At 42.4% G+C, this 25,521-nt stretch overlaps 1 protein-coding gene and 1 long non-coding RNA gene across 3 annotated transcripts; one reads left to right on the forward strand and one right to left on the reverse strand.

Moving 5' to 3' along the window:
- Positions 1 to 362: 362 nt before the first annotated feature.
- ipo8 (importin 8) lies at positions 363 to 25,521 on the forward strand. Of its 2 annotated transcripts, none has more exons than XM_040050556.1 (25): positions 363 to 768; positions 2,405 to 2,486; positions 3,025 to 3,181; positions 3,334 to 3,492; positions 5,918 to 6,074; positions 6,538 to 6,627; positions 7,535 to 7,629; positions 7,725 to 7,809; positions 9,227 to 9,361; positions 9,742 to 9,841; positions 10,191 to 10,267; positions 10,548 to 10,664; positions 10,763 to 10,852; positions 11,340 to 11,505; positions 11,959 to 12,119; positions 12,679 to 12,804; positions 12,891 to 12,966; positions 13,383 to 13,508; positions 14,174 to 14,271; positions 14,386 to 14,481; positions 14,740 to 14,960; positions 15,549 to 15,754; positions 17,472 to 17,693; positions 21,638 to 21,767; positions 23,913 to 25,521. In XM_040050556.1, coding segments are annotated over exons 1-25 (3,057 nt in total). In that variant the 5' UTR covers positions 363 to 684; the 3' UTR covers positions 23,914 to 25,521. The 2 variants fall into 2 exon arrangements, with proteins under 2 accessions (XP_039906490.1, XP_039906491.1); XM_040050557.1 differs by having other exon boundaries at positions 12,891 to 12,957.
- Positions 1,614 to 19,431, reverse strand: LOC120745593. Its single transcript, XR_005698671.1, has 3 exons — positions 18,927 to 19,431; positions 8,102 to 8,111; positions 1,614 to 1,624 (listed from the first exon to the last, which is right to left on the reverse strand). It is a non-coding gene; the product is annotated as an uncharacterized LOC120745593 (long non-coding RNA).

Consider the following 25,521-nt stretch of genomic DNA (forward strand, 5'->3'; position numbering starts at 1 on the left):
AATATATTATATTATTATTATATTATTAATACTAATATTTATTTTCTTTCACATCTAATGTACAATGTTATTCATTTACGTGTTTAGTTACTTATGTATTAATTTTACTTACTTATTTGTGCTGTTTCTCCACATGTGTGGATTTTCTTTGAGAGACTGACATTATAGATACAAACGGTGTGTAACTGTGTGCTCATTTAAATGAGCACAACGGCAGGAAAAGGGAATAATCGTGGGTTATAGGAACTTCCCATTCCTTGCAGAAATATTGCATTTTGGAGTCACGTATTCACACTCCAGCCAAGCAGGTGGCGGTAATACAATAAAATGTTGAATGTCAACCGCCTAAAAAAAGAACTAGAGCCAATATTGACAGGTCGTTACCTGCAGCACTGATAGGAGCGCTGTAAAGGTGTCGGGACATTAGCAGAAAGAACACCGACGTGTCTTTAACAGAAACTCGCCTCCGCTCCTTTAAACAAAATGCTGAACATGTGTCCGATAACAAGCCTTTTATTTTGAATGCTCTGACCGGACGTTGTGTTCTTTACTACCGGAAGCCTTTTCGTGTTTAGGCCACACTGGATGCAAAAGGCACGAATTTTGGGTGCAGAAACGTTAGCTTCTGTTAGTTTCATGAATGTGAGAATAAAAATAGAAACGGAACCGTGGAACTAAACACACATGGATCCCAACCGTATAATCCAGGCTCTGAAGGGAACCATCGACCCCAACCTGAGGATAGCGGCAGAAAATGAACTCAATCAGGTGGGTGAGCTAAATAGTTTTTGGTCTGCTTGTTTTCTTTTTTCGTTCGAGCCGTGGAGGGCTGCTGGTGTTTGTGGAGGATGGCGGACCGTGTTTTGGGGCTTGCGCTCGGCTTTACCTGGTTAACGTTCAGATGCATATATTAGGCCTAAGATCAGCATTTAGTCTAACCGGTACCCCAACAGTCACTGCGGCAGCTGCCCTGGAGAACAATAGCAGGCAGTTCTGACAGCCATCACGAGCTGACGGTCAGCAGCGGGGCTTCCCAAACTTTCTCATGTCAGCACTGGAGTTCAGGACTTCCTCCAGTCCTCTGTTGTTGCTCCTGCCTTCAATGGCCGAATAATAAAAAGGATCGCAATATTTGGCGATTGAGAGCTTTGCTGAGTTACCCAGAATGATGCAGAAACCCACTAATGTTTATGCTGTGTTATTTTAACGCTGGCTGCATCATGACTGAAACTTGAATTGATAAATCTTAAATGGGTTTGAGCTGTGGGCATTCACACTGTGTAATAACTCCTTATTTAATTACACATGCATTGTGTGATTATATAAGCTTTACATCGAAGCTCTAAACCCCCCGTTTATCAACTATCACCTGCTGGGCAATCCTCGTTTTTTTAAAGGAAAAGAAATCATCGTATCTTCTTCTGTCCTCTTTTTCTTTCCCCATCTCTGAGATCGCACATTACTTTGTGTTTTTTTTTTCTTTCTCGGAAACGGATCTATTGCACTGTTAGTTTGCAAAGCTATACAGAAAAGGTTGGTGTGTTTGTTGAAGTTTCATTTTAATTTGTCTGCAATTTCAAAACAAATAACTGTGATAATGTCTTCGATGTCACAACTTTGACATCTTCCTGGATGAATTCATGGCAGGCATAAGATGCACTTCAGGATGCAGAAGACCGAGTAAGACAAAAAGTATTTAACTCCAAATCTTGGAAAGGGGGAGCTGGCCGGAGAGGAGGTGGAGAACAACAGAAGGTTTTATGTGGGATTGGAAAGTTTACAAAGGCCAGAATACATTCACTGACCAACAGCTGAGAATTGCAATCCTCTAGAAAACATCTGTCTAGGATCCGATATTCTCTTGCGAGTGGACCATGAATGGACTTTGACAGAAGTACAAATGGTAATAAAATAATAATAATAATCAATCTCGCACTGTTCAAGACAGAAATGTTAGATGGCGCCAAATTATAAAAACAGTTAGACTGTATATACTGTGATGAAGTGACGCGACAATAAGGCAGTGCTGATGGCCTGCAGTGTCTGTGGGGTGCTGCAGCTGCATGAGTGGGCCAATAAAAGAGAATTACACCACTAATGCACATAGACCTGCACAGCACAGTCTTTGCATGCGTAGGCTGCAGTCAGCAAAACAGGTAGAATTTTCATATCAGTGTTATTTTCACTCATTCACTCACACTTTCCTCTTTATCCTTTGTCTTTGCAGTTTAAGTGCCTTTACCGGTCGCACAGTTACACACTGGTGAATGCTTCAGAGGCCATTTTTAAGAGCTGCACTTTGGCATCTTACATTTCATTTCCAAAAACTTTGGGTTTAAAAATGTTTTAATATTGTTTTGAATACATACGAAATTTTGAAGCTGTCCATCTGTCTGTGTTTCAGTCCTACAAGATCATTAATTTCGCCCCTACCCTGCTTCAGATCATTGTGTCGGAGCAGGTAGAGTTTCCTGTTCGCCAAGCAGGTAAGATGCTAACTGGTTTTGGTCACTATGTTTCCATCATTATTTAGTAGTTAGAAAAATTAGCACTGACCTGCTGAGAGAGACTGTTGTATGAGTATGTCTAAAACTAGCTGCCATGGCCTACCATTTGGGAAGCACTTCACTAGTAAGTATTTGGAGTAGCAGAAGTGTGTCGGAGTGTGTCGGGGTTTTACACCAAACTTGAAAGGTTAAAGATTTGGATCTGCACGTGTGGTTTCTCAGCCTTAAGAAAATATTAGATATCAACAGGCCCTGTGTGTTGGCCCTGCGACAGACTGGCGACCTGTCCAGGGTGTACCTCCGCCTCTTGCCCTATGACAGCTGGGATAGGCTCCAGCGCCCCCCGCGACCCTGAAAAGGATAAGCGGAAGTGAATGGATGGATGGATGGATCAACAGACCAGTGTTTTAAATGGAGTCTTTGTGATTTGTAGAAGCACATAAATAAATGAACAGTGTGAAACTACATTAGCTATATGACCTGTGTGATGATGGTCTGATTGTCTCGGTGTGTGTAGCTGCAATCTACCTGAAGAACATGGTGAGTCAGTACTGGCAGGACAGGGAACCATCTGTCGGGGAGGTTGTCTTTCCCTTCAACATCCATGAGAACGACCGGCAGCAGATCAGAGATCAGATCTTGGAGGGTATCATCCGCTGTCCAGAGTCCATACGGTACATGCACATGTGCACACACCTGCTCACTCAGGACAGCTTTTCCCCTTCTCTAAAAGCTTAGATCTTAACCTATTTCAACCATTAAAAGCCCTTTGAATAGTGCCCACGACATGATAGTGACGCCACATATTGTTTTCTTTTTTCTGTAGTGCCCAGTTGACCATGTGTTTGCGAGCCATCATCAAGCATGACTTCCCCGGCCGCTGGACTGCCATTGTGGACAAGATCAATATGTACCTGCAGTCTCCAAACAGCGGCAGCTGGTATGGAACCCTGCTGGCTCTCTACCAGCTGGTCAAAACATACGAGTAAGTAACCTGTTCATGTTCAGCCCACCCCCCAATCACGTCTGGAGAGCAGAACGGGTTATTATTATTTTTTATTACATCTGAAATACTTTATTTGAAAAGATAGTGAAATTGAGGTCAGGGCCTCTTTTTAAGAGTGATATGTGTGCAAAAGAAAAATTGAGTCTTAGGCCAGCGGCCCCCATCCTTTTTTGAGCCACGGACCAGTTTAATGTCAGGCAATGTTTTCACGCTGCGGCCTTTAAGGTGTGGCGGATAAATACAACAAAATAAAATCCTACGACCGAGACAAAAACTGGTATTTTGTAAATATAATAATAAAGATGAATTCACTGTGTAACTTTATTAGCAGCGTCCTCCTGAAATGCGCCAACAACATGGAGAGTAACATCCTCCTCTCTGCCCCTTAATGCTCCCTGGTCACTATGGTAACATGTAAATATTTCTTTCAAAATAAGACACATGACTACAACACAGGAAAAGACCCAGGGAAACCATAAATTTCACACCAGAGCCTCAACTCTCGCGGCCCGGTACCGAACGACTCACGGACCAGTACCGGACCGTGGCCCGGGGGCTGGGGACCACATGATTTTTTTTAAAGTTCATCTGGCATGAAGCTGAAGTTTTATAAGAATCAGCAGTTTTAATCTGACGACCATGAAGGGTCTGAATATGGACTGTAGGCTGGATACTTTTTGGTGACCTCATAAATATTGATGTAGAAAAAGATTTCTGAAATTTGTCAAAAGCAGCCTGTGGATTTTCAGGCTTGTCATCTGCGTATTTGCCTGTAACACGTGTTGCATTAAAAATCCAAGTTACAGGAGCAGTGATCATATCAGCACTGAGGCGAAGGAGGGACAGTTTACTGTAGACCATCGTGTGGTTTATTGAGGTAAACGCAAATTAGTTTTTACAGTTCTGAATATTTGGTGGAGAACATATAAAATTGGAGATACTGTGTTGTTAGACAACAAGTGTATATAAAGCAAATTCCCAGCGTGAAAGCATTCCAAACTGATTCCTGAAGGAAGTGATGTAGGTACGTTTTGAAGGCTTTCCAGAACTCGGATGCTTTTCCTGGATGTTTGCAAGAGATAACCAATAGAAATATGATTTCTGTTGTCTAATTTTGATGATGAAATTTGGGATTAATCTGTGTTTTTCCTCTCCCCAACATACAGGCTGTGTCTTTAGCATTGAGATCTCTGGAAATGACTAATGCAAACCAAGGCTTGTTCTGTTTTAAAAACACTTTCAGAACATTGAAACTTTAAATGTCACAGTGGGGCTAGTCATTTTTGTCCTTATCTGTAGCAAAGCTAGCAACTAAATCGCTTCATTTGAGGTGCATTATAAATCTAGTGGAAGCCCGGCTTACGAAGACCCCATTTAATGAAGAATTCACGTTACGAAGGCACTTAACGGCAATATGTTGCCTGTGGTACGGCAAAATGCCCGCGTAACGAAGTAGATACAACAGAAAATATTAAAAAATTAAATAAAATTCCATAATGTTATGTACATGCATACGTACATATGTATGCATGCATACGCATGCTTTCTTCAACCTCCTCCTTCGTCTTCAGCCAGCATCGCCTCACTCAAAAGGCGATGGAAAAAGGTGCTTTGCCTTAAGAAAAATTGATTCACGAAAGACCCTCTGGAACGAATTAATTTCGTAAGTCGGGGTTCCACTGTATTAATTATTTTACAACTAGTAAAAATGTGCAGCTAGTTACAGTTTACATTTTTGTGCCAAGAAATCTAACATTACAGTATGGAAGCCTGTTTCTGCCACTAAAAAAAAGGATCCATAACTCGAAATTTCAAGTTATTAACTGTGACGTCTTTTCCTTGTCACCCAGAAGCTGAAGCCCTCGGGTACAAATGCTACAGCTAAGCTGTATTACATCCAGTCATGAATGCACAGATTGCTGAGTGTTTTCAGCCTGGCTTCAAAAATGATGAAATCCTTGTGTTATTGGCTGAATCACATGGTGTTACTATCAGCAGACGTACTTGCAAAAGCGCCAGTTTTGAGTGCGCGTTGCTCTGCGCCATATGCTTCCGGGTAACAAGAAAGTGACCTCATTCACGTAGATTACTGATTGGCAGAGCTAACTCGAAATTTCGAGTTATTAACTCGAAATTTGGAGAAATATAAGTCGAAATTTCGAGTTATTGATATTTGTCTCTTTTTTTTTTTTTTGGTGTTTTTTTTAGTGGCGGGCTTCCATATTACAGTGTAATGTCATTTAAAGAAATTCTCTCAGACCAGCAAGGCATTATAGAGACAGAAGCAGATAAGGCACTCTCTGCTTCAGTCTAACAGTTGAAGGAGAATGACGTCTACAACCTGAAGCACGTTCTGATTTGAACTGAGATCATTTAGTAAGTATCACGCATGTGTGTGCTTCAGGTACAGGAAAGCAGATGAGAGGGAGCCGTTGCTTGCAGCCATGCAGATCTTCCTGCCCAGGATTCAACAACTCATCAGCCAGCTTCTGGTTGATGCCACAATCTTTTCAGTCCTCATTCAGAAACAGATCCTGAAGATCTTCCATGCTCTTGTACAGGTGTGTGCACGTGTGTGTGCACGTGTGTGTGCACGTGTGTGTGTGCACGTGTGTGAGCTTTTTTTCAGATGTTTTCATGTGCTAAAAAGCCAGACACTGAAACTTTGAAATGTCTCATGTCAAAACATGTAGTTGGTGTTGTTGACACATGTAGCTCTAAATTGATATGTTTCCTTCAGTTGTCTTATGCTGAGCTTACAGAATGTGACTGTGGCCAGACTGAATGCTAAGAGGGTGAGAGGGACTACAGTCCTGCACCTTTTTATTCCTAATTACACACTTTTCAATGTGCCCTAAACTCCACTACACTGGTACAAACAGCAGCAGTTGCTGTTTATTCAGATTAACTGTCGTCATCCGCTGATGTGACTTATGTATTAAGGAAAGGCTCAGAGATGCTTTCAGAAAGTAGACAGGTGGTCGTAATGGAAAGGAGTAAGAACGTACTTCTTCTTTCTTGCAGTATTCGCTGCCTCTCCAGCTGATCAACAACACAGTGATGACTCAGTGGATGGAAATACTCCGAGCCATAATGGACCGAGACATCCCAGCTGTAAGATCCCGAATCATATAGACATGATTATGGAGATTTAACAAATCCAACAGTATGTGACGTCTTGATGCATTCTCAATCATCTAGATAAGGAAATCCTAAAAAGTTGACTCTGTTCATCTGCACGTAGCGTTTTCAGTGGTCACTCGTCCAAGTGACGTCTTCAGTCTCTGACTGCAGGTTTCCCCAATCTTATAAACGGTACATTTGCATAATGACTGAAACCAGGACCACTAGTGAACAATAGGCTGTGAGGTCAGTTTATGAGCCGACCTCACAGTTTCTTGATCATTTTCACATTACGGATCATTAATATGCAAATTTCCAGATGAACAGAATCAACTTTTACATGGTAAATCCTTTTAAGATTTGGGATTTTATTTTCAAAACTTGTGTATTAAACTTTAATTCTAGTCACAGAATGATCATTAAAGTACTAGCATGCTTATTCTATGTGCTTTCAGCCCTTTATCTGCCTCGCATTACCAATCAGCCCAGCATGGATGTTTGTGGACTGTGGGAGAGTCACACAGACACAGAGAGACCAGCAAACGCTTTGTGCTGAACATTTGTTTTAATAAAAAAAAGTCTATAAAACTTTTTTTTAATTAAGTCCAAACAAACCACATTCATTTGGTTTCATATTACACAATTTTACAATTACACATGTGAGCCTGAACTGTTAGAAGCTTACTTCTGCTGAGACACTCAGTTATTGTGAGAGCTGAGTGGCACAAAACGGCATCATCAGTGTAGAAACGTTTTTCCACTGACACAAGTGCTCCACAGTGTAGTTAAAAACCCCGTAAATAAAGGTTTCTATACTATTTCTAGACGCATGGATTAAAATTCTAATGAATGTGTTCTTCACGAGGACCTAGTGCTGACCATACAGTGTGTTTGTTAGGAGACACTGGAGGTGGATGAGGATGACCGTCCTGAGCTGGCGTGGTGGAAGTGTAAAAAGTGGGCGTTGCGCATCATCACGCGACTGTTTGAACGGTGAGTCCAGAAATGCTGTTAAATCATTACCGAGCAGATTTGGATTTGGCAGAAAGACCTTTTCAGCATTCCTGTATTTCTGATGTGAATCACAGATATGGAAGCCCAGGAAACGTGACAAAAGAGTACTACGAGTTTGCAGATTTTTTCCTGAAGACATATGCAGTGGGGATACAGCAGGTAAATATGTGTCACTGAGTCTGTTTGAGTTATAGGGAATGTCCGGTAAATAACACTCTGACTTTGATCTTTAATGTAGATTCTCTAGTTGATACGTATCTTTGTGGTATTTGTGCGTTACAGTCAGTAAACATGCACTCTTGTTGTTTTACGTGTATTTTTCACCTTTGGCAACAGGTTAACTCAAGAGCTCTTCAATATCTACTTGAAAATGCTATTTTATATTAGGTGCATTCCAAATTCAAGGTTATGTGATATTCATAAGGCGTTTATACTGTGCCTAAAGGCAGACAAAAGAACATCTCCTAGATTAAAGGATGGTCGTAACAACCGGAGAGTCGAACGCTAACAACATGACTGGGAGCTGAGAAACTTTTATTAGTGAAGAATTCTGTGCAAGTAAAGACTCTACAGCTGCTCCACTGGAGGGTGGAGCAGCCTGAAATGTCTGAAGGATATTTTCGGAGGGAAAAGTGAAGAACCGCTCTGGACTTGCTTGAACTTCAGAGGGAGCTGGAGACTTGGATGACTGCCCAAGAGAGACGGGAAAATATGAGAATCCCTGGTATTACAAAACAGAACCTTGAACCTTGAACAGGCGGAAGATAACTTCCTTGCCATGGTGTTTTTGGAAAACATTAAGAGAGAGGTTGGAAATTCCTGAGATAACTAGTTTGAAAATAGAGCACATGAAAGTTTGGCTTCACAGCCCGACTGAGCCACGAGCGCCCAGCCCCGGACGCCGAGAACCACCAATGCGCCGACGGCTGAGAGCATCAGCCACCAGCAGGGAGTGTGGTGGGGGGTCCCCACAGATGGGGGGGCCTGAGATGTTCCCAGAGGGGCAGTCTGCCCCCAGAGCCAGGAGATGTTGCCCTCTGCTCTGGGGTGGAGACAAGCAGACCACCCCCGGTCCTGCAGCAGCAGGGAGCATCCCAGACGCCAACTCCTCCCCTCAGCCCCCCACCCCCCAACAGAGAACGGGGGTGTGAAGACCCCATTCCTCTCTCCGGCCGCTCATATGTGGTGATGCTGTGTGTTGTTCTGAAGTGCATTCAAAACATGGTGCTTCCTGCCAGAGAGCAGCGGGTGTCAGCACGGCCCCTCATTTGTGAATATTGAACAATCGCAGCAGCGTATTTTACACTGACCAAGCCAGATGAGTCTGCCTGTTGCTGTCTTTACCAAGTCATGCTGGTGATGCTGCGGGCTTTGCATTGCTGGGACAGGCTGAAACGTTTGTCCGCAGTTGCTCTGCTTCGACATCTGCAGTGTTGTTGTTTTCAGATGAACAGAATCAACTTTTGGGGATTTGCTTACCTGGGGTATTGAGCAAACATCAAGACTAACAGTTTGTTGCAACTAATCCTATGAGCGACGGTGGTTATTCATCCTGTGCGGTGTGTTATCCATCCAGGTCTTGCTGAAGGTGGTGGACCAGTACCGACAGAAGCAGTATGTTACTCCTCAGGTCCTACAGCAGTGCCTCAACTACCTCAACCAGGGTCTGTCACACTCACTGACCTGGAAACAGATGAAGCCGCACATGCAGGTAGGACATGCATGAAGGAATATGATCTTTGCCTGTTCCTGATCGGACCAGGCCCTCTTATTCAGTTTAGAGCGATCTGAATTTAGTTTCACCAAATACTTAAAGGTACTATTCCACCAAAAATGTCAGGAACTTTAGAGAGGAGTCCTTCTGACTCAGTTCAAAGTTGACTTTAATAAAGAGTAACAAATGGATGCTGACTGAAAGTTGTTCTGTCTGTGATTTCATCATTTAATCATTCACATAGTTATAAATTTCTGCCCTACTTTTTCCACTCTGGTCATTTTTATTGTCTATTTATTTTAATAAAGCCAGTCTTATTTCTCCCTCTTGAATCATCTTTAATCTCATTAATATTATGAAGATTTTGTTTCATGTAGACCATATGCCAGGAGGTCATCTTCCCTCTTATGTGCTACAAAGACGAGGACGAGAAACTATGGCAAGAGGATCCATATGAGTATATCCGTATGAAGTTCAGTAAGTGTTCAAGTATCCTGGTATTAGGGTTGTAATGATACTAGAGTTTTAGTCTTGAATTACTTCTGCACACTCTGGAGTCTCTGCTTAGTGTTGCTGTGGTTCCCCTACTGCTCTGCACAGGAACAGGGGGTCCCCATGTGTCTGTAATCTGCAGATTGCAAAGGCAACAACAGCATGTCTGAGTTTGGAGTTTGCCTACCAAAGAAACCCAAAACCCTAAAAGTGAAACTGAGAGAAAGTCATTTTTGGCCATTGACTGTCGTTGCTATAACATTGAGTGGTGAAGGTGAGTGCATGTCATGTCTTGGAATATGTTATTTTTGAGAGTATCCATCTTTGTATCTAGACCTCTATGATGACCATGCTCTCCCAGTCACTGCTGCCCAGAGCCTGCTGTGTAAAGCTGCACGCAAGAGGAAAGAGGTGAGCCGGGGGGGGGGGCATGAAAGCGCACATCCACAGGAACCAGAGTGCTTGTACGCAGCATGTGGCAACTAGCCCTTTGCCCAGGGATCTTGATATTATATTATAGTTTATTCCACCACATGAAAAAAGGACTCTTTCTCTTTTCCTGCCAGTGTATTTTATTTTTATTACCCTGTGAGAAGATATCACTTATGTTTTGTCTGTAAGCACAAGCTTTAGTTTCTGCACACAGATCTTGTAAATGTAATCTGCAGGATGTCCTTTATTCATTTTACAGGTCCTGCCTCAAATGATGGAGTTCTGCCATCGTATCCTGATGGACCCCTCTGCTGATCCTTGCAGGACGGATGGAGCGCTGCACTGCATCGGAGCTCTGGCTGAGCTCTTACTTAAGGTACGCAGAGACACGCATCTGGATGGAACTCTAACGAGCACTTTTATCAAGTAATCAGCTTCAAGATTCGCTGCATTTCTGCATGTCTGGTCCTACAGAAGCGGCTGTACAGGGAGCAAATGGAGCTGATGCTTCAGAACTACGTCTTCCCCTTGCTTAACTCTCCTTTGGGTTACCTGCGTGCCAGGGTGAGTGAACCTTCCTCCCTCCTTGGTAGAGCAGTGTAAGAGTGTCATGATGGCTAATAATGTGTCACCACTGAATGAATAATGTGGGAGCATTTTAATCCTGTATGTATAATTTTCACCCTGTGTTTATTTCATAAAACTAAAAACCCATATTATGTCCAGTTAAGGTATTTGAGTTCTATATTAAATTGAACTGCATGTACAAACTCATCATTTCGGTTTAGGACCTAAACTGGAATAATTCCAGTTTATTTGAATCATGTATTCCAGTGGTTATTGAAACTAATGAAAAGTATGCAATAACCACTGGTAGGGCATATGTTCATTAAATGAAACTTAAAGATGACCTTTTTTTGAGGAATTATTTACATTATTTACAAGCTGCGCTAGAAGCTGATGTGGACTAGTGCTGTACTGCTTTCACAAATTTGACCAAGGTGGAAATTGTATGGATGCTGTACAAACTTGGGATACTCTCCTTTGTTAGTCTTGCTGGGTGTTGCACTCCTTCAGTCCGCTGCGTTTCCATGACGAGCTGGTGCTGAGGAATGCTGTGGAGTTGGTCAAACAGGATCTGATAGATGACAAAGAGATGCCTGTCAAGGTGGAGGCTGCCATCGCTCTGCAGACGCTGGTCAGCAACCAGGAACAAGGTCTGTGGAGGACAGCTGATTCACTCCTGTGTGTTAAAGCTGACAATGCACCTTACCAGCTTGACTGAAATCAGAATCAGTCCCATCACAGGGTTGTGAAAATGAATGTTTTGAGGGAGGTATTAGCAGGAAGTTATAATAACTTTGAAAAGTAACGTGATATTGGCTTCGATTTTTCAGATTTTTTTTTTTCTTGTAAATTTCTCTTGTTTTTCAGGTTTGGTTTTATTTTCTTTCCCATCACAGGCCCAAGCTTCTATTTAAAACTAATGTGTGTGTAACAAAGGAGACATGGGTATTCCTTTAAGTAGGGATTAGAGACTGGTTGTCATTGTAGTAGTAGAAGCACTTATGAATACTGGTAGAACATAAACACTGATAAGTGCAAATATGATCATCTCCCATACACAGATTTAGTCTCATTTTCTCACTCAATCTTTTCTCATTATAAAGCCAAGCTGTACATCAGGCCTTACATTCGGCAAGTCATGCAGGAGCTTCTGCATGTGGTCAGAGAAACGGAGAACGATGACCTGACCAACGTCATTCAGAAAATGATCTGCGAGTACAACCAGGAAGTGGCCGTCATCGCTGTAGACATGACACAGAACCTGGTAGGACGACAACACAGACTTATTTTGTAGCTTAATCAGGTATTAAGGAAGCATGCAGCATCCAGGTGTGTGTGTGTGTGTGTGTGTGTGTGTGTGTGCGCGCGTGCGTGCGTGTGTGTGTGCGTGTGCGTGCGTGTGTGTGTGTGTGTGCGTGTGTGTGTGTGTGTGTGTGTGCGTGCGTGTGTGTGTGTGTGTGCGCGTGTGTGTGCGTGTGCGTGCGTGTGTGTGTGTGCGCGTGTGTGTGCGCGTGTGTGTGCGCGCGCGCGCGTGTGTGCGTGCGTGTGTGTGCGCGTGTGTGCGTGTGTGTGTGTGTGTGCGCGCGTGTGTGTGTGTGTGTGCGCGTGTGTGTGTGTGTGTGTGTGTGTGTGTGTGTGCGTGTGTGTGACACAGATGAAGCTACTTTTAGGTTAAGTTAGTTTTATTTTAAGTTTAGCTGTGATCTGGGGTAAAACTCGTGAAAAACATCAGGGCAAGGTAAGAGTTAAGATTAATGTGGATGTCCACAAAATGAACCAAGGTCAGTGAAGTGATGGGAAACACCACTGTGTGTGTTCGGCAGGCAGAGATCTTCACAAGAGTTCTACAGAGTGAGGAGTACGAGGAGAACGAAGATAAGACTGTCATGGCTCTTGGTATCCTCAGTACAATTGACACCATCCTCACCGTAATGGAAGACCACAAAGAGGTCTGAGGCGCACACAGCAATAAGTATTTGAATTTGGGACAGTGGTGAATGTAATATTTGACGCCTTATTCCTTTTCATCTCTCAGATCACACAGCAGCTAGAGGGGATCTGTTTGCAGGTGATTGGCCTGGTCTTGCAGAAACCCATCATAGGTATGGCAGGTGTGTGTGCACGGGCAGTCCAAAGAGTGTGTTTTGTTTTGTTTTTTGGCGGGGGGGGGCCTCCCTTTTCAAATTCTGTCGTCCTCCACATTTTCCCACTTTTCCCTCGTCCTAGATATTGCAAGTGTTCCAAAATTTGTTAATGAATTAATGTTGTTATTTCAAGTAAAGACATTCCTTGCCATCTTTATTAAGAGCCATAGTGATCTCTAGATTATTTTTCCATGTCTACTCAAAGGGAAGCAGTCTCATACACTGGTGTCACGTTTTATCTCCTGCATTTAATGGAAATATGTGTAGAGATTGCATGTTCATGCTGAGTGGTCTGTAAACAGCACTGAGATGACTCTGTTTCCTGTTAGTGGTGTTGGATTGTCTTGTGGCAGAATATCATTGTCATTCTTTAACCACTGCAGAATTCTATGAGGAGATCCTGTCACTGGCGTTTGGCCTTACCTGTCAGACCATCTCCCCCCAGATGTGGCAGCTGTTAGGCGTCCTGTATGAGGTCTTCCAGCATGACTGCTTTGATTACTTCACAGGTATGTCCTACACCCAGTTTCATCTCCACTAACTCTTGACTGTATGTGGTATTTTCCTCCTAGATACGTGCAGAAGTTGTATTTGTGTTGTTTTGTCCATAAATTTTCAAATTATATGAAATACGTCTGCTTAAGTTCCTTCTAAACGTGTTATTTAACCTAATTAACCGTCTGCAGCTGCCCAGAAATTCAGTTTACTGTGTCCAACAGGAAATAGAGGAAATTATCCCCCCTGAGAGGCAGAAACAAGCACATATTTCACACGTTTAAAATATTAATCATAAAACAGTTTTTCTGTTATCACAATAGCTGTGAAACCACAAATTGGTAACAACAAAAAAGTGCCGTGTAGCCACATTAAGACAGTTACACATCAGCCTATTACCATATTTATTAAAGAAATACACATTTGTGTTTTGTAAGTTTGACTGCTGTGTTGGTGTTTTTACTCGTCTGTGAAAACCCCAGACAGCTGCAGATGATTCAAATGATTTTTGTGTGAATACACAGAGGTTGTGTCACATAGTTCCAAGAATATGAAACATAAATGACTATTAACTTAAAAAAAACAACAACTTGAATAATAAAACTCTTGATTCATGTTGGGTAAAGCTTATATGAAAACACTGTTGGAGTTCAAAGTATGAATTGTGTTTATGTCACAGATATGATGCCGCTTTTGCACAACTACGTTACTGTGGACACGGACATGCTTCTGTCCAGTCCGAAGCACTTAGAGGTCATCTACAGCATGTGCAAAAAGGTCTGGCTCCGGATGTGTTGAACTGTGGTTCACAGAAATATCATCAGGAACAAACATCCAGCTTTTTTTCCAATGTTGTTGCTGCATTGTGACCAGTAAGCCTTTTTGTTTAAGGTATTGTCCATGGATTCAGGCGAGGATGCAGAGTGTCATGCAGCCAAACTGTTGGAGGTTATCATCCTGCAGTGCAAAGGCAGAGGCATTGACCAGGTCAGGTGCAGCTCTGTACCTTTATTTTCCACTTATCACACAGCCAGCACCGTTTCCTTTATTTCTAACGTCCTGCAGCCAGAACACTGAAGTGTCGCTAAGTGTTTCTCTCTGTCGGTGTAATTATGCCCAAAGCTGGGAAGCCAGAGTCATGCCAGTTTGTTCACCTGCATGTTTCAAGCACACTGTGGTTCAAACCACATGTTGCTGACATTCTGAGGAAACAGTGCAATGTTTTCTGCTCTTTTGTTTCTACAGTGCATCCCTCTTTTCGTGGAGGCAGTGCTTGAGCGTTTGATGCGGGGGGTGAAATCCAGTGAGCTGAGGACAATGTGTCTCCAGGTCGCCATTGCTGCTCTCTACTACAATCCAGCCCTGCTCATCCATACGATGGACAACATGCACTTTCCACACAACCCGCAGCCCATAACCACACACTTCATCAACCAGTGGATGAATGACACTGAATTCTTCTTGGGGTAAGGCAGCAAAGAGAGTCCTTTGATGCTAGCTACTGAGTTAGGGTAGAGAAATTCTGGATCAATGTTCTCTTGTGATTTTAAAAATTTCATGTTGTGAAGTTTTTGAGTGAAGCTGTGATTGCTATGAAGGGAGGGACAGTTTAATTCAGTTTTATTGCTTTATATATTTATTTATATTGTGATGTAAAGATCCTGCAGCAATAACAAGAAAATCCAGACGGTTTGACGAGTTGGAGAAAGAAGTAGTTTTCCTGTGGCTCTATATCAGGAAGATTTTTGTTTTCATTTTAAACACAAATTAAATAAATTCGACAGCTAATCAGTGAGAAATGTTGATCACTGAACCATAGAGACACCGTGTCCTGGTGAACATAGATTTAGAAATGTTTGGATCTGTTTTTCTGAGCTTTGAGCAAAGCCAGACTGTTTTCCACCTACTTCCAGTCTAGCATCACTGTAACTCCAGCTCTGTAATGGACACCCACATACCAACAGGTGTTCTTTCATTAATTCTTTTAATTAACAGATGACAGTTTAATTTGTGTGAACACTCAGAAACTGCCCTTGTTCTGATTCACTCTACAGACTCCATGACCGTAAGATGTGCATCATCGGACTGAGTGTGCTAATCGAGCTTCCTAGCCGGCCAGCAGTGCTGGATGCAGTGGCTGCCCAGATTGTCCCCTCCATTCTCCTCCTTTTCCTGGGCCTCAAGCACATTAATGCCTCCCGCCTAATCAACAAACCAGAGCTGCTTGCCCGTGCAGGGGCTCAAGACGAAGACCAGAATGGTGAGAATAGAGAGCAGAAAGCGGGAGGTTGGCACCAACAACAGAAGAAAGAGTCAGTCAAATTAGCCACTGAACTCACCAGCGCTGAGTGTAAATTAGCTGCACTATGTTTCTCACTCTCTGCTCTACTTTGCTTCGGTTAAAAATAAAGGAATTGGGTCCTTAAACCTTCTCTACCTCTGGTGGGTCACACTCATAAATGTATTTGCTGTTATTGTTGTGATTGAGGCGTCATTCTTTTACTCGGACATGTAAATATTTTGATCCGAGTGTATTAGTTTTCTCTTAACTGGGTTGTCAAAAAAATTGATGCTAAAAATTAATATTGAATTCAGATACTCATTTGCAACAATATCGATATCAACTGTGCCGTCTTTGCCCCTCCAGCTGACACACAGCTGCACACAGCTGCACACAGCAGTCAGACAAACAGCTCCTCCCCTCACTAACAGCTGAAGTAGTTTTCCAAGAGGTCAGTAAAGCTCACGGTTCAACAACAACAAAGGAAACGGTTATCATGAATGTTAACTTGACCGGTGCACATTTTAACATTTAATGTATTTAAAATGTGTTTCTTATTTTGTTTTAGCCAGCTGTGTGGTCAGTTTTAAAATGCAGGTAGTGACTGCATATGTTCAGTGAGCGTTCTGAATAACCTGGGGTATTAGTTATGCTCTTCTGCAATATTTCAATCATTTAAATGTTAGGTATTTTGCTGTTTGGCCTTTGTTTTTATTAGTAAGTTCTAAAATATTGAAATCATTTGTCAAATGAAAACCAGCACAGCTGTTAACGGAAGCTGAGCGGGAGGTCGAGGCACGGTGTGCCAGGAGTGTGGTGTTCCCCCTGGCTCTAGTGGGCTGCGACCTCCCGGTCAGCTTCGAGCTGGTGGGTAACAGACGTCTCCGAAAACGTCGGAGCGCTTTTGCAAATATGTGATGTCTTTATAAACTGAGCAGATATTTGAAGGTTACACAGCTACATTCTCGCCTGAAAATATGTTAAGTTTATTTTGTGACCCAGAAAGAGAAACATTAAAACTAAGAAGCTGCTGCCACTTCTGGAAACTGGAATTGGCTGGGCCACGCTATGAATTCTGGGATAGGTTGGGCCACAAAGGATAGCAACTTGGCCTTCAAATGTGACCTGCAAAGGATGTGGCCTATTTTACGAGATCTCGCAAGACTGACTCGACATGATCTTCATGTGTTGTTTTCTTTCTCCACTGTCCGTTGCAGGGCTCCATATTTAACCACTTCAAAGCTAAAGATCCAATGTTACCAAAAAATAAAAAATAATCCTGATTGTGTGGAAATACACAAAAGACTGAGCTGACTATAACTGTCAGCTTCTTTAGAGATTTCAGCAACAACTAGTACAATGTCTCATTAGACTGCACTGTGCTACCAGGTTTCCTACCGGCCTAGCTTGTAATTTTGTAATAGCTACAGACTAAAGGTTACATTACACCCTTACAAAAAGATGTTGTGGTATTCTTTCACATAGGAAAACTCTTGGGAAGATCCTGTTCACAAAGTTGCTTTGGTGTCAGAACCATAAGCAGTTGGTCTGTTGACCACGACCCACCTATAGTGACTCCCCTCTTCTGGGCCAGCACTAGTTTGTGAGCCACTCCCCAAATCAAACTGTACGCTGAAAATAATCTCTCTTTAAATCCTGGTACCTCACTCTAAATGTCTGTGTTTGTTTACGGCAGAGGAGATTCCTAGTGATGAAGATGAGGTGAATGAGAATTGTAACACCATGCAGCAGCAGTCCAGCATGCCAGCAGGCCAAGGAGGCGATGATGATGACGACGATGAAGATGACTATTGGGATGACGATGGTTTTGAGGGAACGCCTCTGGAGGAGTACAGCACGCCTCTGGACTACGACAATGGAGAGGACGAGTATCAGTTCTTCACGTCTGCCCTGCTCAGTAGGTCATCATTCACGTGTTAGAGATAACCTTACTGTTTGTTTCCGGGACACTGGGAGCAGATCTTCGGGTCCTTTAGGAAGCAGCATGGTGCTTCATGGACCGGGCTCATTCAGGTGCAACCAAGATCTAGGAAGTTTCGAAAAAGGGTCAACAGCGTGGCCCCTTCTTCAAACCATCTGTGTGTAGTTTTTGTGCTGCTGTTAGAGAATATTGTTGACTTGGAGGTGGGTGATGCTTCTTAGTTGTCTCACTTTCACTCCCCTACTCGTCCACGCCCTGCTTGCAGTGACTGTGGTGCACTGTTTGAGACCCACTGCCTCTCCTTTTATACCATTTTATTCTTTACTTAAATATTTATTTGTTCACTCACTGTGACAAATACAAGACATTATCGTAACCTTCAGAAACCAGCCTATTGCAACTGCATGTTTACATTCTTGCTCTGATTGGATTCGTTGAAGTTGAAACTTTTTAATGTCACATACAAAAACATTGCAGTGGGATCAGTTCATTGCTCTGCTGTATTTATGCTGTTATTTTTCCACATAGTTTGGTAACGAAACAGGATAAACACAGATGATACTGATAGGGACCGTCCTTGACAAAAATGTGATTCTCAGTAACTTTTTTGTAAAGCAGTATAACCCATATATAGCAGTATATAACGCCTGCAAAAAGATAGATTGCATGTCTCCCTGGAAGCCCTAAAGATTAGTTGGAAAACTTATCAGAGGGCAGTTAAGGCCGATAAACACTCCTACTTTTCTCAACTTATTTCGGCCAACTCTCATAACCCTCGTGTTTTATACAATACTATAAATTCTGTACTTAACTTGGAGGGTTATGACCTGTTGCCGTCCTCTGAGGCTATGTGCAATAAGTTTATTACCTGTTTTGTGGACAAGATTGCGAGCCTGAGGCCTCTGATCCCACCTATTGTTGATCCGGCCATGCATGCTCCTTGCTCAAGCCTATTCTCTGCTTTTGCACCGATTTCTCTGCGTGATTTAGAGGAGTTGGTGCTACATGCTAAGCCCTGTGGCTCCCCGAATGATGTTGTTACTCCCTGCTTTCTCCAAAAAGTATTTCCCATCATTGGACCTTATATCCTGAAAATTATCAATACTAGTCTGTTAACCGGTCAAGTTCCTAGTGGGTTTAAACATGCAGTCATACACCCCTTACTTAAGAAACCTGGCCTTGATAGTTCTATTATGTCAAATTTTAAACCTCCAAGCTTCCCTTTTTAAGCAAGATCTTGGAGAGGATTGTACATACCCAGCTGTTGGATTATTTGAATGACTCGCAACTGTCTTCCAATCTGGTTTTAAGCCCTTTCACAGCACAGAGACAGCTCTTGTTAAAGTTATGAATGACATTCTTGTTGCTACTGATCGTGGTAAATATGCTGTGCTTGTGTTATTGGACATGACAGCTGCATTTGACACAGTGGACCACGACCTGCTGATCTCCTGCTTACACCACTGTGTGGGAATTTCTGATTTGGCATTGACATGGATAAAATCATATCTTTCCGAAAGGAGTTTTTGTGTTAAGCTGGGGCTGGCCGCTTCCTCTGTGGCCCCTCTGCTTTGGGGTGTGCCCCAGGGATCTATCCTTGGGCCATTATTTTTCTCGCTGTATTTACTCCCCCTTGGTGCGATTTTTCGTAAACACGGAGTGTCATTTCATTTGTATGCCGATGACTGTCAGCTTTACTTACCTTTCAGTCATTTGGATCCCTCCCCATGTCAATCACTGCTTGACTGTCTTAACGATATTAAATTATGGATGGCAAATAATTTTTTGAATTTTAATGGTCGCCCACATCGCTCTACTGATTCTCCAGATGTTGATTTTGGTGATTTGACCTCTCATCTGAAAAGTTCAATCACTAATCTTGGTGTTAAACTTGATTCTGCGCTTACTTTTGAAGGTCCTGTAAATGGGGTGGTGAAATCAGCTTTTTATCACCTCAGACGCCTGTCGAAGGTTAAGCCTTTCCTTTCCAAACCCAAAACTCTTATTCATGCTTTTATCAGCTCACGTCTGGACTATTGTAATTCCCTTTTAAAAGGGGTCGGGTCGGGCACCTTGTCACGCCTGCAGTTAGTGCAAAATGCAGTGGCACAATTTTTAACCGGTAGTAGGAAATTCAATCACATCACTCCGGTTCTGGCTTCCTTGCATTGGCTTCCCATTGAATTTAGGGTTTGTTTTAAAGTCCTTTTATTGGTTTTTAAATCTTTAAATGGTCTGGCTCCTGTCTATTTATCTGATTTGCTGAAGCCACATGTTCCTCCTCGCTCGCTCCGTTCAGCTGAGCAGCTGCTGCTGTCGGTCGCTAAGTCGCGGCTGAAATGCAGAGGAGACCGAGCGTTTTCAATTGCGGCTCCGATGCTCTGGAATAGAGCTGGGCGATATGAGATTTTTTCATATCACGATATGTTTTTTTCATTTCAGGCGATAACGATATCTATCACGATATCAGCCAAATAACTATATTTGTAAGATTTAAATGTGCCGTTGCTCACAAGTAAAATGTGAAATAATCAGCAGCTTGTTTTTATTTAAATATTTATTTCCCATAATAAGTTCATAGCGACGCGATGATGATAGTCACAGGTATGTACTTAAGGAACATGAGACTTTTTCAGATAAATAAAGGCAAATATTGCAAACTACACAAAAGGCAGCCGCTAAAGCGTTTAAGTTTCAAAATAGAACAAACGAAACAGACTAAATTGTCAATTCCACTTAGAAACAAAATATTAATTCAAAAAATAAATCTTAGTTTGTTTTACAGAAGAACAGACAAAACTGACTAACTTTTGTCAATATCAAATAAACTGAGAACTAAAAGGAAATTCTCCATCTGTCCTTGTTGTGTAGCTGAGCTTTTCAAACAGTTTTAACAGTTACTTTAGTCTGACAAAGCCGAATGACTAATCAGCGCTTCCAGTCAGAGACTGAGGCTACGGTCCACACGTACACGGGTATTTTTGAAAACGGAGATTTTCCGTTTTCCTGTAATCCCGTCCACACTAAGCAGAAAAAACGCTGCTATGAACCCGCAGGTGGCCAAATTCAACCGTCAGAAGGGGCCAATCGGTCTAAAGCCTGGTGGAAGAAAGTAAACGCTGGGGCATAGAGCAGAACCAGTCGTCACGGAATCTGTGGTATTAGCATTAAACACTGGAGAGTAGTAACGTACTAGATAAATTCCATGAACATACGTGCAGGAATCACCGTTTGATTGCCAGACTTGCTTCGGCACAGTTAGAATGCCCGCTCGTTTTTGTGACTGGAAAGAGAAAACTTCAAACTAGGACTTCTTTGGGCTCTCCGTCGACAATCTCTCGCAGTGGAACGCATCATCTGTTATGTGTTCGGTCACGCGGATTTTCAGTCGGAACACTTCCTCATTCGCGCTGCTATACAATTGCCTCCCAGCAACACACGTGGCTGTGCGGTGGCTGCGGGTGATGGGTCGCTTGCGCTACTTATTTGGATTTGACCTTTTTTTTTTTTTTTTTTAAAGAGGACAAGAGCGGCGAGGTCTATCGCGATAGCTTAATTTCTCTATCGAGTAAAAGTTATATCGCGATACATATCGTTATCGTTCTATCGCCCAGCTCTACTCTGGAATAACCTTCCCCTCCAAATTAGACAAGCGTCATCAGTGCAGGTCTTTAAGTCCAGATTGAAAACCTATTTTTATTCCCTGGCTTTTAACTCTGTAGGAAACTGACACCTTCTTATTTATTTTATTGTATGTAATGATTTGATGGTATTTTTAATTTGGTTGTTGTTTTGATCTGTGTTGTTCAGCACTTTGGTCTGCCTGGTGTGTTCTTAAAGTGCTATACAAATAAAACGACGATGATGCATGAAACCACCGTGACACTAGAGCTGTGCTGTGTGTTTGTCTGTGTCTGTAGGGGTCCAGAGTACTGATCCAGCATGGTACCATTGTTTGACGGCTGCGCTCAGCGATGACCAGAAAAAACAGCTTCAGGAGATCTACAGCATCTCACAGCAGAGGAGGAGCACTGCAACTAAGGGCCAATGGTGAGAGACGACATGAGGAGAGAAGTTAGAAAGACGGGAAGAAACATGCTGAAAAAATTGTAATTGAATCGGTGCATGCGTTACCGCATCCAGGGGTCCAGTTCAGCTGTTCTGGCCGTTTGCTTAAGCCCACGGTCCTGGACTACAGGGAGTGCAGAATTATTAGGCAAATGAGTATTTTGTCCACATCATCCTCTTCATGCATGTTGTCTTACTCCAAGCTGTATAGGCTCGAAAGCCTACTACCAATTAAGCATATTAGGTGATGTGCATATCTGTAATGAGAAGGGGTGTGGTCTAATGACATCAACACCCTATATCAGGTGTGCATAATTATTAGGCAACGTCCTTTCCTTTGGCAAAATGGGTCAAAAGAAGGACTTGACAGGCTCAGAAAAGTCAAAAACAGTGAGATATCTTGCAGAGGGATGCAGCAGTCTCAAAATTGCAAAGCTTCTGAAGCATCATCATCGAACAATCAAGCGTTTCATTCAAAATAGTCAACAGGGTCGCAAGAAGCGTGTGGAAAAACCAAGGCGCAAAATAACTGCCCATGAACTGAGAAAAGTCAAGCGTGCAGCTGCCAAGATGCCACTTGCCACCAGTTTGGCCATATTTCAGAGCTGCAACATCACTGGAGTGCCCAAAAGCACAAGGTGTGCAATACTCAGAGACATGGCCAAGGTAAGAAAGGCTGAAAGACGACCACCACTGAACAAGACACACAAGCTGAAACGTCAAGACTGGGCCAAGAAATATCTCAAGACTGGTTTTTCTAAGGTTTTATGGACTGATGAAATGAGAGTGAGTCTTGATGGGCCAGATGGATGGGCCTGTGGCTGGATTGGTAAAGGGCAGAGAGCTCCAGTCCCACTCAGACGCCAGCAAGGTGGAGGTGGAGTACTGGTTTGGGCTGGTATCATCAAAGATGAGCTTGTGGGGCCTTTTCGGGTTGAGGATGGAGTCAAGCTCAACTCCCAGTCCTACTGCCAGTTTCTGGAAGACACCTTCTTCAAGCAGTGGTACAGGAAGAAGTCTGCATCCTTCAAGAAAAACATGATTTTCATGCAGGACAATGCTCCATCACACGCGTCCAAGTACTCCACAGCGTGGCTGGCAAGAAAGGGTATAAAAGAAGAAAAACTAATGACATGGCCACCTTGTTCACCTGATCTGAACCCCATTGAGAACCTGTGGTCCATCATCAAATGTGAGATTTACAAGGAGGGAAAACAGTACACCTCTCTGAACAGTGTCTGGGAGGCTGTGGTTGCTGCTGCACGCAATGTTGATGGTGAACAGATCAAAACACTGACAGAATCCATGGATGGCAGGCTTTTGAGTGTCCTTGCAAAGAAAGGTGGCTATATTGGTCGCTGATTTGTTTCTGTTTTTGAATGTTAGAAATGTATATTTGTGAATGTGGAGATGTTATATTGGTTTCACTGGTAAAAATAAATAATTGAAATGGGTATATATTTGTTTTTTGTTAAGTTGCCTAATAATTATGCACAGTAATAGTCACCTGCACACACAGATATCCCCCTAAAATAGCTAAAACTAAAAACAAACTAAAAACTACTTCCAAAAACATTCAGCTTTGATATTAATGAGTTTTTTAGGTTCATTGAGAACATGGTTGTTGTTCAATAATAAAATTATTCCTCAAAAATACAACTTGCCTAATAATTCTGCACTCCCTGTAGTAAGAGACCCTACTGGGTGTTTGCAGAGGGGCGGACCACTAGGGGGCTCCATTCACACCCAGTGAGAAGGGAAGGAGAGGGCTAATGTGTTTGCCGCCTTGTGAGTTCAGTTGTGTGAAGCCGAGATTCAGCGTGTTAGTTAAAAATGTGTTAGCACCAGTCACAATTGCAGTGTTGCCGGCCATGGTCTTTCCACACTCGCCACAGCTGGGGATTGAAACTAGGTCGCTCTAGAGCCCTGAGCTTTTCCACACACAGCATCAGGACACGGCACTGACAGTGGGCTATTTTAGCAATCTCTTATCAAAAGCCTCCAACGAATTTAACAAGCAAAGCCAGTAGAAAATAAATCTTGTGGGTTTTGTCGTAGCAGAGGGAGAAGGATGCAGTTTTAAACACGTCGCTCAATCCTGAGCCGAGTTTCATCTTGTGTTTTCAGAGCACTGAAGAAACAGATGGGCTGCAGAATCAGGAGAGAGGTCAAAGAAGAGAAACGCTGGTCTGAGCTGAAGTGTACTTCAGTTCAATCTGAACGATGTCAGTCTACATCCAACCATATCTGAACAGATCCCACCAGAACCAGAGTTTCAGTAGACCTGGATGGAGTAGCAGGGGCTGGTTTCAAATCACAATAACTGCTGATTTGCTGCACTGCTTCAGACCCCCACTGGAATAATGCTTTCACTGGGACAGGTCCACCGGCCTGTGAGTGTGTGACGGTGTCTCTGTGTATACTTGAGGAAAAGATCTGCATTATAAATATAAATGTTCTTGACCAGCACAATTCACAAAATATTTTGTACAGTGCAGTGCTTTAATTTGTAACTAAGTCAGTTGTGTTTTGTGTTTGTCTCTCAGCGAAAGTGTAAAAAACAAAACAATAAAACTGCGTCGGAGTGTTTTTGTATGTACTCTAAGAGCCTCTTTCTTCTCTGGGCAAGAAGAGTCCCTTTCTGTCTGCCTGCGTTGTACATAGACTGTGAATGGAAACGAGATCAGAGGTCTTGTAGATCGACTGTAATGTTACATATGTAATGTAAAGTGGGAGAGGAGGAGCTTTTAGTCATGTTGGATTTGTTTTTGTGAGGTTTTTTGAAACTGATTTAAGAAAACCATGGATGTTCACGCAGTAGCATCGGAGTTTTTTCTTTACTATCGTTACTCTTTACCGTTACTAAACCAACATTTCTGGTGTGTTGTTAAATAACCTGCTGAAATAGTGCAGTTAGTCCAGCTATAAAGAATTTAGTCTTTGGAATTGCTCAATTTTTATTTATTTATTTATCTTTTTTTGTGGATTACTCAAAAAAAAAAAAAAAAAAAATTCAGTTAAGTTAAACAACTAAACTAATAACACAAAAACACTTTTGACATCAGTAAGAACCACAACCGAATTCATGTTTTCTGTAGCTGCATAAGAGTCGTCAGTGGCAAGCAGGGTTTAGGGAACATCAACAAAACGATACTTTTGGGATGTTTCGATTCATTTTTCATTCTGTTTTTGCTTCAGTGCTTTTGTTCTACAAATTCTCATAAGTTGTAGAAGTCCTGCTGTCCTTTGGGGGGGACTCCACATTGTGCTTCTGTTATGATCTTTACAGAATACTTGCCACAATGAGTCGTCCTGAATTTACTCAATTTGTGCTTTTGCAAATGGATCAACACAATAGTCTTTTGCATTGATTGTAAAAATCACCACAGCAGTTTGCTCTGGGTGCTTTATATTGGAAAATACAGACTATACAATATTACCCCTCTACCAATGCCAAACAAGCATTTGACAATGCTGGGAAGAAACTCCTCTCTTTAAAGAGACTTCATCCAAGTGACGAACACTACAAACGCTACGTCCACATGAACAGAGTCAACTTTTGGGGAATAGTAGGACTTCTTTGCGCATTTTTGAGGGAGTAAGCTTTTAAGAGATACACAGAGGAAGTAAATACTGAAGTTAACAATTGAAAGCACCACTCAGGTGCATCCCAGCTGGTACTGTAAGGGTTTGCTCACTGTTTTCAATAAAGATCTGAAAAGTTTCAATGTTTGCA

The sequence above is a fragment of the Simochromis diagramma genome, unplaced genomic scaffold (genome assembly GCF_900408965.1).
Source record: "Simochromis diagramma unplaced genomic scaffold, fSimDia1.1 OVJJ01000131.1, whole genome shotgun sequence".
NCBI classification, from domain to species: Eukaryota; Metazoa; Chordata; class Actinopteri; order Cichliformes; family Cichlidae; genus Simochromis; species Simochromis diagramma.

What these genes read in the sequence shown, in the direction of transcription:
- ipo8 (XM_040050556.1), top strand. Translation starts at nt 685, where the DNA reads ATGGATCCCAACCGTATAATCCAGGCTCTGAAGGGAACCATCGACCCC. An exon ending in GTATATCCGTATGAAGTTCA is followed by an intron (nt 9,842 to 10,190) that starts GTAAGTGTTCAA and finishes CTTTGTATCTAG; the next exon opens with ACCTCTATGATGACCATGCT. An exon ending in GACACTGAATTCTTCTTGGG is followed by an intron (nt 14,961 to 15,548) that starts GTAAGGCAGCAA and finishes TTCACTCTACAG; the next exon opens with ACTCCATGACCGTAAGATGT.